The 18,290-nt window shown below is 43.4% G+C and overlaps 1 protein-coding gene across 5 annotated transcripts in view; it reads left to right on the top strand.

Annotated features, from left to right (window-relative positions):
• Nucleotides 1–18,290, top strand: part of SMC4 (structural maintenance of chromosomes 4) — a 94,810-nt gene that overhangs the window by 43,728 nt on the left and 32,792 nt on the right. For all 5 annotated transcript variants that reach the window (XM_084638691.1, XM_084638690.1, XM_084638687.1 and 2 more), the window contains exons 9-11: nt 4,343–4,493; nt 8,626–8,790; nt 9,856–10,089. In XM_084638691.1, coding sequence (XP_084494817.1) covers nt 4,343–4,493; nt 8,626–8,790; nt 9,856–10,089 — 550 coding nt within the window. The remainder of the gene's footprint in view (nt 1–4,342; nt 4,494–8,625; nt 8,791–9,855; nt 10,090–18,290) is intronic.

The following is an 18,290-nucleotide window of genomic DNA, read 5'->3' as shown; positions in this document are numbered from 1 at the left end:
CCACCAGCGGGCTCCCAATCACCAGGATCATGCTCCCATAATTCAGATCAATAAAAAGACCCTGGAGAACATCTAAAACTTCCTTTTACCTTGGAAGTCATCTGTTGCAGAAAACTGACATTGACAAGGAAATTCAACACCGCCTCCAATGTGCAAGTGCAGTTTTCAGATACTTGCAGGAACATGTTTGAAGATCATGGCATCAAGAATCAAACCAAGCTTCTCAGATTTCAGGCCATTGTTACCCCTACTCTTTTGTATGCTGCCAAAACCTGGGTCACGTACAGTATAGACCTCAAGGTTCTTGAATAATATCATAAACAGTGGCTCCACAAGATCTTCTGAATCAAGGGGGATGACCAACACACCAACATCAGCGTTCTGTCCCAAGCCAAAACCTCTAGCATTGAAGCTATGATCATCCACCAACAGGTCTGTTGGGCTAGTCATATTTTTCAAATGCCAGACAACTGACTCCTGAAACAGGTCATGTTCTTACAACTGAGGAGGAGCAGGCCAAAAAAGCACTTCAAAGATACCCTCAAAACCAACATGAAGAAGTGCAGTATTGACATAAACTCATGGGAAATTCAAGCCCTTGACCGACCAAAATGGAAAATAACCTTGTGGTAAGGATCCCAGTATTTCAAGGTCCAACAGAGACCATAGGAAATGGGAAAGGAGGAAAGAATACACCGCAGCTTGACTCAACGATCCAGATCCACCCCTTCCACTGGGAAATGTCTGCTCCAACTGTGACAAGATCTGTGGATCCTGGATTGGTCTCATTAGCCACCTGCAGATCCACCAGCAATAATTGGCTATCTTTTTATGGAAGACAGTCATCCTCAAACTCTAAGGGTTTGCCAACAAAAACTTTCAGAAAGACCCCTAAACTATTTTTCTCAATTGCAGACCGATCACAAGGGTCTACAGTCTCTAAACAGACTTTCCAGTTGGATATCCAACTGCATTAGCTGTTGCTACTGACCTTGTAATCTCCAAGCACCATTGGACTTACAGACTCACTGTATGAGATTTATTTCCTCCTCTGTAGCCTCTCTCAAATATGTTCCCATCACTGAAATATGTAGAGCTGTGACTTGGACCTCTGTACATACCTTTGCTGAGTGCTATGCAATAACTCAGTGGTTCCCAACCAGGGATCCGGGGCACCCTGGAGGACCGTGAGCAGGTTTCAGGGGGTCCACCCAAGCAGGGTCAGTGTTAGACTTGTTGGGGCCCAGGGCAGAAAGCCAAAGCTCCATTGTGCAGGACTAAAGCCTGGGGTCCTGAGCCCTGCCACCTGGGGCTGAAGCCAAATCCTGGGCATCTTAGCTTCACAGGGCCCAGGCAATTCCACTGCTTGGTACCCTGTAACTCTTGCCCTGGCTTATATATTCAGAAAAACAGTTGTGGCACTGCTGGGCCATGGAGTTTTTGTAGCACGTTGTGGGGGCCTCAAAAAGAAAAAGGTTGAGAACCCCTGCAATAACTCACAGTTCACCCTCTGATACTGCATTTGGCTCAGCTTTACTTTCTTCAATACTAGACTTGACTCTGAAGCTCCCTCCTACTTAAAGAGAACTGCTTGGTAGTCACTTACAGTGGAGCACCCATGGGGACACGACTAAAAAGAAATGGTTACTCATCCTGTTCAGAAACTGTGGTTCTTTGAGATGTGTGTCTCTATGGATACTCCACTACCCGCCCTCCTTTCCCATTGCTTTGAAGTTGTCTGCTGTGGAGCTTTTGTGGTAGAGAGGGAACTGAAGGCCATTCACCTACATAGCGCTATATAACAGGATGGAGTACAAAACTGAGTAACGCTCACGTGTGGGCTGTTTAGACACTGCTATGAGACTTCTCTGATCAAAGGTGCAGCGGGCGCAAGTTCAACTGTATTGGAGCACCCATCTGGGGACATCTCGAAGAACCACAGTTACTGCCCATGGTGAATAACCGTTTCTTACCAACCTGTTCCATACCTGTTGTGCTTTGAGGAGTGTTGCACGTGTCCACTCCATGACCTACCTTCCTACCCCTTTGCATCAGAGTTTCCAGCAAGAAGGGGTGTCAGGGATGGCTCTGACCTTTGTCTAATTACAAGGGTGTGTGGCAATAACAGGTACCAATGAGGGGAGAAAGTTTTTGACAACCAGCTCAGGCTGCTTAGTCAACCAAAGTGGAATGGATATGTGTAATACATCTCAAAGAACAGTAGTTATGGAACAGGTTAGTAATAAGTTTTTATCACATTTCTAAATTGCGACAAATGACATGTATTTGTGCACATTCTTTTAAATATTCAAGACCACCTAGAGACTGCTGCCTTCTGGAGAGGTTGGATAATAAATAATTTCACCTTTGTTGCTACCTCAATAAAACCACCTCAACAAATGAGGAAGGATGGGGACCTGCATTCATTCACTCAATTAGGAAGCAGTCAGGCTAGCCAGATAGTCATTGATCTGGTAGCTCCTCAAGCGACTCCATTAAAGGGACTCTCAAACATAAAAGCTGGTTGGTTTGCAGAAGGGGCTCAATTCAGGAGAGTGGGGTCTAAATGCAGAGGTTTTTCAGACAGTAATGTCCTCATTCAGGTATCCTGTAAGTGGTGAGCTCTTTTGTCTAACAAAAAAGCCATAATAAGATCCAGTGACTGGAAACTGAAGTTAGAAACTCATGCTGCGAAGAAGAAACAACAATTTTAACAGTAAGGGTATGAACCAGTGGAATACATTTACCAAGGGATATGGTAAATTCTCAGATCACTTTGGGAGGCTTTTAAATCAAGACTGGATGTCTTTCTAAAATACATGTTTTAATCACTAGGTGATGATATGCATAGTTAGCAATCAAATCCCCTTCCTGTCATCTGAGAATGGTCTTTGCAGCTGAGGTGTGTGGTGTTTTTTGTTTGTTTGTTTGTTTGTTTGTTTTTTAGGGACTGCAGTCCGTTTGCCTAGTGTAGCTAGCCTACTTATTTTTGCATTTGCTGCTTATGTTCAGACTGGGAATTGTTACATGTACGTAGCAGCAGTTTAACATCTTTTCTTTAGTTTAATTATAATATTTCTATATCCAGTTGTAGAACAATGGAAGACTTGATTTGGCTACATAATGGATGGATGAGGCTACCAGTACTTAGTCTATATTCTGATTACAGCGTGAGTGTCATAACCATACAGCTAAGGGTAGCCTAGAATTCCTCCTTTCCTGTAAGGGGTGAAGAAGCTCAAATAACCTGGTTGGCACCTGACCAAAGGAGCCAATGGGGACAAAAGATACTTTCAAATCTGGGGTGGGGCGGGGGGGAGAGAGGCTTTGTTCTGGGTTCTTTGTTCCTGTGTTCGTTCGCTCTTGTGACTAAGGGACTGGACATCAATCCATGTTCTCCAAACCATTCTGAACCAGTCTCTCATATTACAGAAATTGTAAGTACAGCCAGGCAAGGCGTATTAGTTTATCTTTGTTTTCTCAACTTGTGAATTTTCCCTTTGCTGGAGGCAGGTTTATCCCTGTTTTGTTGTAACTTTGAAACTAAGGCTAAAGGGGGTTCCTCTGTGTTTTGTGCACCTTTTGGTACCCTGTAAAGTTATCTTCCAACCTGATTTTACAGAGGGGATTAATACCTTTTCTTTTTTTTTTCTTTTTTTTTTTAATAAAATTCTTCTTTTAAGAACTGATTAATTTTTAATTTATTTTTTTTTCCAGTGTCCAAAGATCCAGGGATTTGGGTCTGTGTTCACTTTGTAACCAATTGGTTAGGATTTTATTGTCAAGCCTCCCCAGGAAAGGGAGTGTAGAGGCTTGGGGGGATATTTTGGGGGAACAGGAACTCCAAGTGGTCCTTTCCCTGATTCTTTGTCTAAATCACTTGGTGGTGGCAGCATACTGTTCAAGGACAAGGTGGAATCTGTGCCTTGGGAAAGTTTTTAACCTAAGCTGATAAAAATAAGCTTAGGGGGTCTTGCATGTGGGTCCCCACATCTGTACCCCAGAGTTCACAGTGGGGAAGGAACCCAGACAGTGAGGCTCCCTCCTATCTCATGAGGTCATGAGAAATCATCAGCAAGCATTGCTAGTCATACATGTATTGGAGAAAATGTTGCTTTCCACAGCAGTGCATGGCTTTTGCTGCTTGACAAACAGTCAGTGCTTCTGTTTTGCAGCACTGGTGCTACAGGGAAATAGTGAGTATAATAAAAAGCTGGATGTTTTTATAAAAAACAAACAGTACCACTTTCAATTCAAGGCCTCATAGAAGTTCACTAGCTAAACCAATTTTTGGTGAAAAATGATTTTAATACAAAAGTGACTGACCTTTTTCTCTTTTTAGAAAACTCAATAAAATTACAAAGTTCATAGAGGAAAACAAAGAGAAATTTACTCAGCTGGATTTGCACGATGTTACAGTGAGGGAAAAACTAAAACATGCCAAAAGCAAAGCTAAAAAACTTCTGAAGCAGCTTGAAAAGGATAAAGAAAAGGTATATCTATGAAACTTGCAACTCTTACTATCTTAAACAATCAAATATTTTGATCTATTCTGGATTGGGGCATTCTAATGTTTTTTTAAGGTAACCTGCAAAAGAAATTTTTTGCTGCTTTATGATGCAAAGAAGGCCAGAAAATTTTTTAAATTTGTTTTACACTAGAAATTGAGATTTTTTTGTCTAGCATTTAAAGTGAGTGAAGAATGAAGCTCATGATATCAATTGTTTTATTTTTAGTTTGAAAGTCAGCTTTTAAGGAATTAGATCATTTTCTTGAGCCTTCATGCCTACGTCTCCAAATGGATCCAACTACCAGGTTGATTGCCAAACTGTTTAACAGTGCAGTTTTCTTTGGCAACAATCAAGTTACTAAACATCCCTTCTATTATAGCAAGTGTAATGATTTAACGGTCTCTGTCCCCTCCCAGCTCAAATATCTATCCATGTTATAAAATGTCATGTTTGCCTGTCCTGAACTCAAGGTGGCTCACTTCTGGCACTACACATTTTCTGTTTCTCCTACAGCTGTGAATATTATCTCCAGTAAGTAAGTGTAGGAAGTTTTACTTCCTTGTAAGTAGGTATCTGTGATGTGATATTGGCTTATTCAGGAGAAACAGACTCCTGATCTCAGTTATTGGGAGAAGCTGCCAATAGAGCCACACATAGCAAAGAGGGTACAGAAAGACGTAACACTGCCGCCATTTATTAGAAGTTTGTTAGTTTATAGCTGTTAAGAGCAGAACTCCTGGTTTCACATGAAATTCCAAATGTGGTATAACTGTGAGGATGGACTTAACTAGGCTGCTTATTCCGTATCATGTTAATAAGAGTAATTTTAAAAAATCATGCTGCTGTTCTTGAAGAAGTAACAGCCTCTTCAGGCAGCTATTCTGCAGCTGGTATTGTCCCCTCCATAGCTAATATACAAGATTACCCAAATTAGGGCAGTGATAGCTGTGAAAAGGAAGAAAAGGTGGTGTGTTGGCCAAAATTATATATTTCTAAGGATATGGGCTACTGTGCTGTGGTGCAAACCACCAGTCTAGCATCTGGACTGCTGTTCTTTCACAAGGTTATCTAGGGAACTGCTAGGTGTTCCTCAAATGTATGTCAGTGTGGATCCTAGTGTAGTGCACAAGTGCCCTGTGCCTCCTTATATTCCCATAGAAGGGTATAAAGAGTTGTATGGCTGCTGCCCTCCCTCATTTCCCTCTTGCCGCCATAGTAGCATGAGAGAACATAGTAAATATCTGACCCTCTAGTGTTTAGCTCTGGCTAAACCCTTAAAAACCCCTCAGAATTTTATTTCACTTAGAGAAGACCAGAGTGAATGAGTTCAGCCCATCTGAGCTGGCTTCTGATGGTTGGATCCCCCTGTATAGGGTATTTCAACATAATGGGCTCTAAACCTGCTCCTAAGCTTCAAGCCCTGTCTTCCAGTGTTAGTCTAATTCTGTTAAAGGATGGGCATGAGAGATGCTTAGAATGCCAGTTGCTCTCTGAGGACTGGCAAGTCACAGAATGCTCAACAAAAGCATTACTTGTTGGAGCAATCACTGACTGTCTCCTCAAATAAGAGGTAGATGGATACGAGAGCCCACAAAATACCAGAGAGGGCACTCACAGATGTTATGTCCAGCAGACATGTAATGCCCAGAACTGAACATAAGGGTAGAGGCACCAGATGGAACTCAGTGCCTTCCCACAAGAAAAGACCACACAAGGACTCCAGGGAGAAAGCTACTAAGCCCCAAATGGAATTGAATACTAGGGACAAAGAGCCTCCTATCTTCACAGCACCAAGTAAACTTTCCGGCCGCCTCCTTCCCCCGCACACTCCCCCCCATTTGTATCGATAACATAGCCCTCTGGGTTGATACCTTTAGCAGAGTCGCTGATACTACAGGATATGTCATTAGAGAAATCCGGAATGATCTCTGTACCAACACAGTTATCTGCACTAGTGTGGACCCTGTGACCAAGAGCACCAGATGGTCTCTGCCCCTTGAGAAAATGTACTCCCCCTCTCTATCTTTAGGGCACATTTCTCTTCTCCTTTGAGCAGAGAACCTTCTTCCCTGAGATCTGTGGCCAAGAATGCAGAAAGACTTGGTGGTGGTCATTATAGTTCTGAGCTCCAACTACATTAGAAATCGTATTGGATTGGCCATCATCAAACAAGCCAGCCATATTCATACAGCATACCAGTTGTATGACTTACTGAGATCAACCTTCACACACTTCCAGGAGCAGATCTCTGTCTCATTCCGGGAGGAGATAAAAATTACATTTCCCAATGGCATGCCAGGCCAGACCATCCACCAACACTTAAAAGGAAGAAACAGCATCAGGAGAAGCAGCAACAACATTCTGCTTCATCATCGAAAGACATTTCTTCCTCATCACCAGATGAAGTGGTGACCAAGATACCAGCACCAGATGAATTCCAGTCATTTCAATAACTAGTTATGAGAACTGCAGACATGCTAGAAATAGACACATCTGTCATAAGACAAATCTCTTATGTTACTCAACTTATTGGCGACTTCAGGCCCAGACAAATCACCTTTCCAATAAATAGACTGCTTGACCTTGCTAAGACCCTATGATAAATACCTGCCACAATACCACCTAACACAAGAAGTGTGGAGAAGCAATACCAAGTCCCTCCAAAAAGGTTTTGGTACTACTGTGCCCATTCCAACCCAGGCTCCTTGATTGTTTCAGCAGTTCAGGAGAAATCTAAGTTGAACAAAAGCACCCCAAAGGACACAGATTCAAAGGAATTTGACCCGTTCAAGAGCAAATCCTATTCCTCCACCCCCCTTCACCTCAAGGGGCAAATAACTGTAGGCTCTTCTAGCTAAATTATAATTTTTTGAACAAGGAGAAAGTGAAACCCTTTCTGGCAAAGTTCCCACCTTAGAACAGAAAAGAGCTGAAAGATAAGCAGGGGGGCAACTTAGTGACCAAAACAGCCTTACAAGCGACAATGGACTCTTCAGACACGATGACTGGATCCATGGCCACAGTAGTGACAAAGAAAAGGGCTTGATGGATTAAGACATTGGGCATTCCATGAGAAGTGCAAATCACAATAAAAGTCCTTTGAAGGGATGGATTTACTCAGTGAGCACACCATTCTATGTTCCTTAAAAGATTCTAAGGCAGTGGTCCCCAAACTGGGGCATGCCCCTGGGCCAGTACCCACGGGGGGTTAGGAAGAAGTGCCACCCAGCCCCACTCTGCCCCCAGCTCTGCTCTGGGCCTGGCCACGGTTCCACTCCAGGCCCTGATCCCAGCCCTGGTTCCAGCCCCACTCCCAGCAGCATCCACAGCCATAACCATAGCTCTGAGGGGCAGGGTTAAGGGGGTGCATGACGTAAAAAGTTTGGGGACCACTGCTCTAAGGCTACATTGTACTCGTTTAGGAATATACACCTGGAATCTGTATCACAAACAATACCGTTATCAACTCCAGAAAAAAGTCTTATGGGAGACAGCCAAATTATCCTCCTAAGACGCAGCCCAAGTACAACAGGAGACACCAATCTGCCTCCTTTTCAGTCATTCTTATGGTCCTATCATGTACGCTACCTTTCTTTGAAGAAGGGAACCAATCTGAAACTCCATCGAAGTAATGTATGTGTGTGTTCAGAATTTTGTTTTGATTAGTTGCTTGAGAAGTCTCTGACAGGAACTGAGTGAGACTGCTGGGAGGAGATACTATTAAAAGCCTGACAATCAGCCAAAGATCCAAAGAGACGACAAGGAACAGCAGCCCAAATTCTAGAGTGCTGGTGTCTTGCAAAATAGCAATTGGGAGGGTGAAACTAAAAAAACTTTGTTCTTGCTCACTTACATAAAGCAATGTTAGTGAATAAAACTGCCCTTTAGAGATACTTTATGTATGTACTTCATCACTGAAGCAGGGCAATATTTGCAGTCCTGAAGGTAGATGATGTAGATAGTCTCTGCGTGATGTCAGGGCTCATCGACATTTACATTTCCTCAGGTTTTCCTCATTGTCCATAGCATAAGAAGGCAAAGCTTAAAGATAAAAAAAGAAACTTTACTTTTTGTACCAGTTAATGGAAAAAGTTAAAAATTTCTTCCTTAACAGGTTCAACAATTTAAAAGTGTACCTGGCAACAGTGAGACAACTATCAGTGAAGCATCATCTAAGAAAGAAGTTCTTGAAAAGGAAAAAGAGCGAGAAGAAGAAATATTAAAACAAGTTATGGATAGCCTTAAACAGGAAACACAAGGACTTCAGAAAGAGAAAGAGGTTTGAAACATTCTGATGTCCATAAGCTTAGACTATTTACATTAACATGAGTTAGATGGTTCAAAGGTCTTTCAAGGAAGCTATTTTGTATAGGAATATTGCTCTCTCAAGCACTAGCTTCAAATATAGAGCAGGTTGGAAATGGAATTTCCATTCTGTGGGAAATTCTCACGTTTCAAGATTTGTTTTTGTTCTGAATCGGAACAAAAAGGAAATTCTAAAAAATGTCAGTTTGAAACCATTGACTCGCTTTGTTTCAATAATGTTGAAAATTACTGTAGTCAAAATGAAACTTTTTACCATACCAAAATAAATAATTTTAATTTTCTGCTGTTAAATTTAGTTGAGATAGACATGTTCCTATGATATGTATGGATTTCAACTAAACTGTTTTTCCAGCAGAAAACTCTTCTGTCAAAGTATTTGAAGAGAGCTGGTCAAAAAAATTTCAACACCTAATTAATACTACAATAATTAGCTATGTTCTGTAATTTTTGTTTAAAACTTGTCCGGGTGTAAAGTTGGCTTTATGCTATATAATCTTTGTACTCTTTCTTGTAGTCGAAAACCTCCATTCAGTTTGTCTGTTTAATTCATGAAGAGCATCTAAATCTTTAAGGTGTTTTTTTGCCAGTTGAGTAACTGGAATAAAGCTGGGCTGGAAAAACAACAGTGGCTTCCAAATTACTCAAATAGTCTGATTTAATTAGAACGTAATGCCTTACTTCACTTCGTTATATTACTGGACACTAAATCCAGGATGGGGTGGGAATGGATATCTAGCAGTGGTTGTGGTTTATTTGTTCTTCCTGATTGTCATCAAAATTCACAATTCAGATTTCTACTATGATAGTAGGGGACCTGTTTTTATTTAACTGAGCCCATTTATGCCAAATTCACCATAACTTACTGTTCAAGAGATTAAGAGCATGCCACCTCTCCTCTGCTGCTTCTCTCACTCAGCTATGTATAGAATATATTACCTTACACAGCTCAGTCATCCCACCAGTTTTCGGTTTCTTTATTTTAACTATTTCTAATGTAATGTGCTGTCCATTTCTACAGGGCAAAGAAAAAGAACTTATGGAGTTCAGCAAAACAGTGAATGAAGCACGTTCTAAGATGGATGTAGCCCAATCGGAACTTGATATCTACCTCAGTCACCATAATACAGCAGTATCTCAGTTAAATAAAGCAAAAGAGGCTCTAAAGACAGCTTCAGGAACCCTTAAGGAAAGGATAGCTGGTATCAAAGAGCTAGATACAAAACTACCTCAAGCTGAACAGGAACTAAAGCAGGTTAGACTTAAGTTTCATATTTCATTCAGAATCATTCATCATTCAGGAGCTGTTTCATTCTTACATTGTAGTCTCTCTATACATATATTTAAGTTTAGTTGCACTCTGAAAAACGTGGAAATGGACCCCATCATAATCAATAGATCTTTGTACTCCCTACGCACACTGAGTCTATTTGTTTAATTTAGTAGCAAAAGTTTCTTTAACTACTATTAAAACTTAAGAGCCAATGAAACTATGGGAAAATGAGCTATAGTCTCTGATGGGTTGCGCTGCTTCTTAGAGTGCTTGCTCGTGTCCATTTCATGTTAGGTGTGCATGCGTCATGTGCACCACTGCCAGAGATTTTTCCCTCAGTGGTATCTGTTGGGCTGACTCTAGCACCCTCTGGTGCTGTGCACTTATGTGCTGGTATAACGGACCCCTCTGGCCCCGCACTCTCTCAGTTCCTTCTAACTGCCCATAATGGTTTCTGGAACAACTCCTCTTTCTTCGGCAAGACATTTTCAGTGGTTTTTCTTCTCTGTATCGTAGTTAATTAGTATTAGTATAGGTGTACTGTAAATATTTTAAATAGTACTAGTGTAGCTAGTTAGAACCCCTCCCTCTAGTTGAGGGGCTTCCTTCACCCTGGGGCCAGGCATGCCCTGGTCTCCAGGCTTCAAACTTTCTGCCTCCTGCAGCAAGCCTATGCCCATGAGCGACCTGCACTCCAGTTGTTTGAAGTGTCTGGGGGAAAGTCACATGAGAGCGCTCTGTCTAATTTATTGGGACTTTAAGCCTTGTACAAAGAAGGACTGAGAGAGTAAACTAAAGGCTATCCTCCTTCGGAGCCAAGTAACTCAGATTCGGCACCAAGCACTTCACCCTCGATGTGAACCACGTGCATCCCGGCACCATGCTCCATCTCCGATGCTGAGAAAGAAGCATAAAAAGCAGCGCATAGATAAAAAGGCAAGCAGGGCCAAGGCAGTGGAGTGCAACCCAACTTAGGCCACTCCTCTCTCTACCTCCAGTCCCGTGGCAGCACCATTGAGTCTGATGCCAAATCTCCCTCCAACATCGGGAAATCATCAAGGCGCCTGTGGAATTGTGGTGCCTTAAACTCCAGAGGCCTTTGCAGTGGCCAGGGACTTATCGTTCCTGGTACCACTGTCTCCAGTGGGACAACTGCCAGCTCCAATAAACACAAGCAGGAGAGAGCATGGTACTCCTTCCCGGCACTGGAACCTTCAGTACCTTCTAGAGGCAAGCCGACCCTCCTTTCCTCTACGAGGTCATCCCTGGTCCACCACTGGTCCCCAGACCCTCGGCACTGAATGACAGAAGTGAGAGGAGGGGTACCGTTCCCCCGTGCTCATCTCAGGAGGACTCATGGTCTGAACCAGAGTTGGAACCCTGCACCCAACCCAAGAGCCACCACCAGTACCTATCCTATGTGCTTCAGGACCTCGGTGTGGGTCCCCCTGCAGGTACCTGGCCAGGTGGACAGTGGCCTATGCAATGACCGTTCTGGAACACATGGGGATTTCTTCTCACCAATCATATTTGATTGGTTCTGAGAGGAGGGCCCCTGCTCCACTGGGTACCGGACCCGATACCAATACACCAGACTTGGACCCCATGAAGGTAATTTAGGCTGAAGAAGAGGAAGAAGCCCCTCCTCTGGTACAGGCCTCTTCTTCCTCTTCTCCAGACAAGGCCATCTGGGGACCAACTAGCTCGCTGCCGCAAGATGATTTCAAAGCCCATCAGGCACTTTTGAAGCAGATAGGTGCTAACCTGGGGCTAGAGATTGAGGAGCTCAAAGAATCGTTCCACAGCCTCATTGACATCTGGATGCAACAGCACCGTCTAAGGTGGCCCTACCCATTAACGAGACGGTAATGGGTATGGTGAAAGCCCTCTGGCAGACCCCATTTTCTCTCCCTCCCTCTGCCTTTGAAGGGGTCAGAGAAGAAATATTATGTGCCAGCCGAGAGGTATGAGTGCCTATACTCTTATACCCCTCCTGGGCCCCTAGTTGTAATGGCGGCCAATGAGAGTGCTACCCCCAAACAGAAGGACGCAAAGAAACTCTATCTGCTTGGGAGGAAAGTTTATTCCACAGGTGGTCTTCAGCTACTTATCTCAAACCAGCAAGCCCTGCTGGGGAGATACAATTACAACGTGTGGGATTCCTTGTCCAAATTTAAAGACTCCATGCCCCAGGACTCAAGGCAGGAATTCTCTGCCCTCTTAAAGGAGGGTAAGAATGTTGCTAGAGCCTCTCTCCAGGTGGCACTGGACTTAGCTGACACAGCAGCCAGGATGATGGCCGCTGCAGTGTCCATGAGGTGATGCTCTTGGCTACCGTCCTTGTGGTGACCTCAAGAAGTCCAGCAGTTGATCCCGGACCTCCCTTTCGAAGACTCCTTGTCGTGTCTGTTTGCTCTGAAAACTAGACTCCAAGCGCTACCCTCAGGTCCCTGGGCCGCTATGCTCCATCCATTGCAAGGAAGCACTTCTGGCCTCAATAACCAGCCCATTTTTCGGCTTCACCACTGAGATAGAATCTGTACAAGAGAGAGGCAGAGGTTACAAGCATTGTCAGTCGCTCCCATCCACCTCATCTTCACTGCTGAGGTTGCATAGGTACTCCAGTAGATTCAAACATGCCTTTTGAGGGTGTGATACCAGTTCCCACCTTGGATCCTGACCCCTCCCCCCCCTTTGTTTTTGGACTGACTTTCCCACATTAGCCTGGCATGGTCCCACATTAAATTGTACTACTGGGTGCTAAATACAATGGTGGACAGTTATACCCTTCAGTTCTCATCCACCCCTTCTCTTCCACCCCCATCCCTGTCCCTCTTCAGGGACCCTTCTCACAAGCAACTCCTAGGTCAGGAGGTGCAGATCCTCCTGCAGGTGGGGGCTGTGGAAGAGGTACCTCAAAGTTTGAGAGGAAAGGGGTTTTACTCCCAACATTTCCTAATCCCAAAGGCCAATGAGGGCCTTCGCCCTATCCTAGACATGCATCGCTTTAATGGTTATTTCAAGAAACTGAGGTTCCGCGTGGTTTCTCTGGCTTCTACTATCCCCTCCCTGGATCCAGGGGACTGGTACTCGGCCCTTGACTTGAAGGACATTTACTTTCACACTTTCATCTTCTGTGGCCGCAGAAAATTCCTCAGGTTTACTGTAAAACAAACTCATTACCAATTCACAGTTCTCCCATTTGGCATATCAGCAGCCCCCCTGGTTTTTATGAAATGCCTGGTGGTGGTAGCTGCCTTCCTCAGAAGGTGAGGCGTTAAAGTCTACCTGTACCTCAACGACTGGCTGATAATGGGTCATTCAAAGGCTCAAATAAAGAATAGCATCAACCTGGTCCAAGCCACCTTCAGAGCACTGGCCTGCTGATAAACTACCAAAAGTCAACTCTCATTCCAATTCAGATAATAGAGTTTATCGGGGCAGTACTTGACTCAACCCAGTCCAGAGCCTTCCTTCCAGAGGCATGATTCCAGACTATGTCAGACTTGATATTCAAGGTCATGGCTCACCCAATCACAACATCCCAGGTTTGCTTCAGGTTACTGGGACATATGACTGCATACCCTTATGTGGTCCTGTATGCAAGGCTGCGCCTGAAGCCCCTGCAGAGCTTCAGTGTACTCTCTGAACAGGCATCACTTGGACTTGATGCTTACTGTTCGAGCCCCAGTCCTTGCCTTCATTGAATAGCAAAAGGACCCCTGGCTGGTAATGGCAGGCATTCCCTTTGTCATTCCCCCTCCTCCCTCCCTCCCAGCCATCAGTGTCTCCAGTGTCTGACACATCAGACCTAGGTTGGGGAGCCCACCTCAATTGCCTCAGAGCAATCCACTTGGCTTGCCAAGTCTTCCTTCCTCCCAACTTAGGCAAGGTAGTTCAAGTGTTATGGACAACACCATGGTCATGTTCTAAATCAATAAGCAGGGAGGAGCGTTCTCCTTTGCCCTGTGTCAGGAGGCCATCCATCTTTGGAAATTCTGCATGAGGCACTCCACGCATCTTGAGGCTTCACATCTTCCGGGAGCCTGAAACACCCTGGCAGATCATCTCAGCAGATCCTTCTCCTCTCACCATGAGGTCACCCAGAGGTCACCAGGTTAATCTTCCAAAGGTCGGGATGTGCCCAGGTAGACCTGTTCATGACCAAGCAGAACAGGAAATGCCATCAGTTTTACTCGCTGTGCAGGCACAGCCTGGGCTCCTTTTTCAATGCCTTCCTGCTTCCATGGACAGAGCTCCTATTCTACATATTTCTTCTAGTTCACATGGTCCTGAAAATCAAGCAGGACAAGTGAGAATTATTCTTATAGCCCTGCCATGGCCACGCCAACACTGGTTCGGCATGGTGCTAGACTTATCAGTAGCCCTACCGCTACCACTCTGCCCAGACCTAATTTTGCAAGACCACGGTCACTTACTCCACTCAAGTCTGACGTTCCTTCACCTGACTACATGGAAGTTACATGGCTGAACCCAGAAGAGCAAGCCTGTTCAGAACAGGTTCTACAGGTCTTGCTGGGTAGGAGGAAGCCATCCACTAGGGCTACCTACCTCGCTAAGTGGGCAGTAGGTCAGTTTTCTCTCTCAAGATGACAATTCCCTTTTTTAAAGGGTTGGAGAGACTTTACCCTCCGGTTCACAATCCGATTCCTCCATGGGACTTAAACCTAGTCCTATTGAAACTGACAGGCCCTCCCTTTGAACCCCTACTGTTGTGCCCTCTGCTGCTGCTTTCCTGGACAGTCGCCTTCCTGGTAGCGATTACCTCAGCCAGAAGGATCTCTGAAATCAGGACCCTTACGTCACACCACCGTACATGATGTTCTTTAAGTACAGGGTCCCACTGTGCCCACATCCAGCCTTCCAGCTAACAATGGTTTTGCTGTTCCATAGCAACCAGGCCATTATCCTGTTTATCTTCTTCCCGAAGCCTCACAAGAATTCAGAAGAGCGGCGGCTTCACTCATTGGGTGTTAGGTGTGCCCTCACCTTGTACATCAAGAAGACTAAACCATTCTGCAGATCCACACAACTCTTTGTGGCAGCAGCAGAGAGGATGAAAGGCCTACCTGTTTCAGCCCAGAGAATCTCATCCTGGATAACCTCTTGTATTTGGGCATGCTATGAAATGTGAATGTCCCACCCCCGGCCATCTTGACTACTCACTTCACAAGAGCTCAGGCCTCTTCAGTAGTGTTTCTGGCCAGAGGTTCTCCAGGATGAGATTCTCTGGGCTGAAACCAGTAGGCCTTTCATCCTCTCTGCTGCTGCCACAAAGAGTTGCATGGATCTGCAGAATGGTTTTAGTCTTCTTCATATATGGAGTTAGCTGGCAAGAAGGAACTGAGAGGATGTGGGGCCAGCAGCGCCCCTTATGCTGGCGCGTAAGTGTGCAGCACCGGAGGTACTAGAGCTGGCCTGATGAATACTACTGAGGGAAAAATGTCTGGCAACGGTGCACACAGTGCACCTAACATGGAATGGACATGAACAACAATTACAGGAGGTCAGTAACCATTTTTTTCCAAGGGAAGAATATGTCCTGAAGGATATTTTATATTGGAGGTGGTGATTAAACCTGAATAAACATGGTTTGACATTTCATATTCAGTGAGTTTTCAGGACTGGCAATTGGGGTGGGGCGGGGGAGATTGTCCTTATAAATTCAGCAAATAGTATCTAAATCAGATACTCTAAATAAAAAATTCCATTTAAGCTACTCTTACAGTCACTTTTCAGGCTAGAAATGTATTGTAAGGAAACGGTGTCAGCTTAAAATCATGTTGTGAACAAAATTTCTCTACCTAGTCAGTTAATACCTTAGACTAAGTGAAAATTTTAATCAAATTTCTGCTTCTGCTCTTCACACTTTTAATCTTCGACAATGAAAATAAACAGTCTTGCTTTCTTGTTAGTTATGGTGTATTTCCAGATACATTATAATGCAGTGTTCAGGTTTCAAACATTATAGGGATCTGTTTGTTTAAAATTTCTCAGTGGGGTTAAAAAAAAAATTATGGCAACATTTCTAATCTTAAAACTTACTTTAAAAAAAACCTCACGGTCAAAATGTAAGCTGCACTGTTCAAAGGATACAGTAATAGAAAAATTCATAAATGGAGTAGTAGTATGGTTCCCATGAATTAAAACTTTGAGTGTACTGACTTGTGCATTTAAATTCTCAACTTCATGTTGTTGTGGCTTCTAGCTGAGTTTCCTTTACTTCAGAAGTAAAACTGAAGAAAAAAGCATGACCTCATTCATATGCATTCATTTACACCTAACACAATTTTATTATTTCTAAATACAATTTTTCATTTGTGTCAAACACACTTGTTCTCATTAAGGGCTAAGTCAATACAAAATTTTGGAGTTGTGAAACATCTTTTCTTTTTTAACCTGAGAAACTAGTTAATACATAAAGCCTTCTTTCTCAAACCACCAAAGAGAAATTTACCCAGAGCTTGAGAAACAACGTATTAGGTCCTAAACAAACATGAAAATTTTTAACCCAAAGGGTAACTTTCCAAAAAAACCCACCAAACCCAAAAAACCTTCTAGATAATTTATCTTTATTCTCTGCCTAAATGTAAATTCAGAAAGTTTATTAAAACACTATTATTGTTGTAGCTCTGTTAGTCCGAGGATATTGGAGACAAGGTATGTAAAGTTATAACTTCTGTTGGTGAGAGACAAGCTTTCAGACTTACACAGAGCTCTTCTACAGGTCTGGGAAATGTACTCAGACAGAAATGTCTACGGTGCAATTTAAAACCCATGGCTGGCCTATGCCAGCTGACTCAGTCTATGGGGTTGTTGCAGGGTCCTCGAGCCCAGGTTTCAGCCTGAACCCAAACATCTACACCGCAATTAAACAGGTCCATAGCTTGAGCCCCATGAGCCCAAGTCAGCTGGCACAGGCCTGCCGCAGGTTTTTAATTGCAGTATAGACATACCCAGAGCGTCATAGCTAAATACCAGGTGGAACAGGTTGTTTAGCGTAAGTTGTGAATGCATATTTCAAGGGACGGTTCAAGGTGAAATAGCCCTTTAACTTCACCTTGAGTGGTCCCTTGAAATGTGCGTTAACAACTTGTGCTGTTCTATCTTGTACTTAGCTGTGATGCTCTGATTACATTTCCCAGACCTGAAGAAGAGTTCTGTGTAACCGCAAAAGTTTGTGTCTCTCACTTTATATTACCTCACTCACCTTGTCTCTGTTAAAACATTGTTCATTTGTTTTAGTCATTGCCTCCCAAACAGTTGCTTTAGTATTGCCGCTTGAACATATAATGGGACTTGACAAAATTTGAAAACTACTTTGAGAACTTTTTAAATCTTGAGAAAATAATTTGTGAAAATGAAGGTGCAGGAAAAAAAGGTAGGATAACTTGCGTTATATCAGTCACTTAATAGTTCCTACTGTAGCTAACCTTGCAAAATGGTTTTCACTATATTAACCTGACTTTACACAGCTTCCTGAAACATTCACTTATTCAGTTGACATTTTCTAAGGTTGGTCCCTGTTCAAAGTTAAACTTACATAAGAATGGCCATACTGGGTCAGACTAAAGGTCCATCCAGCCCAGTATCCTGTCTGACAGTGCCCAATACCAGGTGCCCCAGAGGGAGTGAACCTAACAGGTAATGATCTAGTGATCTCTCTCCTGCCATCCATCTCCACCCTCTGACAAACAGAGGCTAGGGACACTATTCCTTACCCATCGTGGCTAATAGCCATTAATGGACTTAACCTCCATGAATTTATCCAGTTCTCTTTTAAACCCTGTTATAGTCCTAGCCTTCACAACCTTCTCAGGCAAAGAGTTCCATAGGTTGACTGTGCGCTGAGTGAAGATCTTCCTTTTATTTGTTTTAAACCTTAATTAATTTCATTTGGTGGCCTCTAGTTCTTGTATTATGGGAACAAGTAAATAACTTTTCCTTATTCACTTTCTCCACACCACTCATGATTTTATAGACCTCTGTCATATCCCCCTTAGTCTCCTCTTTTCCAAGCTGAAAAGTCCTAGCCTCTTTAATCTCTCCTCCTATGAGACCCATTCCAAACCCCTAATCATTTTAGTTGCCCTTTTTTCTGAATCTTTTCTAATGCCAGTGTATCTTTTTTGAGATGAGAGGACCACATCTGTATGCAGTTT

This window comes from Lepidochelys olivacea (genome assembly GCF_965140295.1).
Source record: "Lepidochelys olivacea isolate rLepOli2 genome assembly, chromosome: 9".
NCBI lineage: Eukaryota > Metazoa > Chordata > Testudines > Cheloniidae > Lepidochelys > Lepidochelys olivacea.
This window is presented reverse-complemented; position numbering and strand designations above follow the sequence as displayed.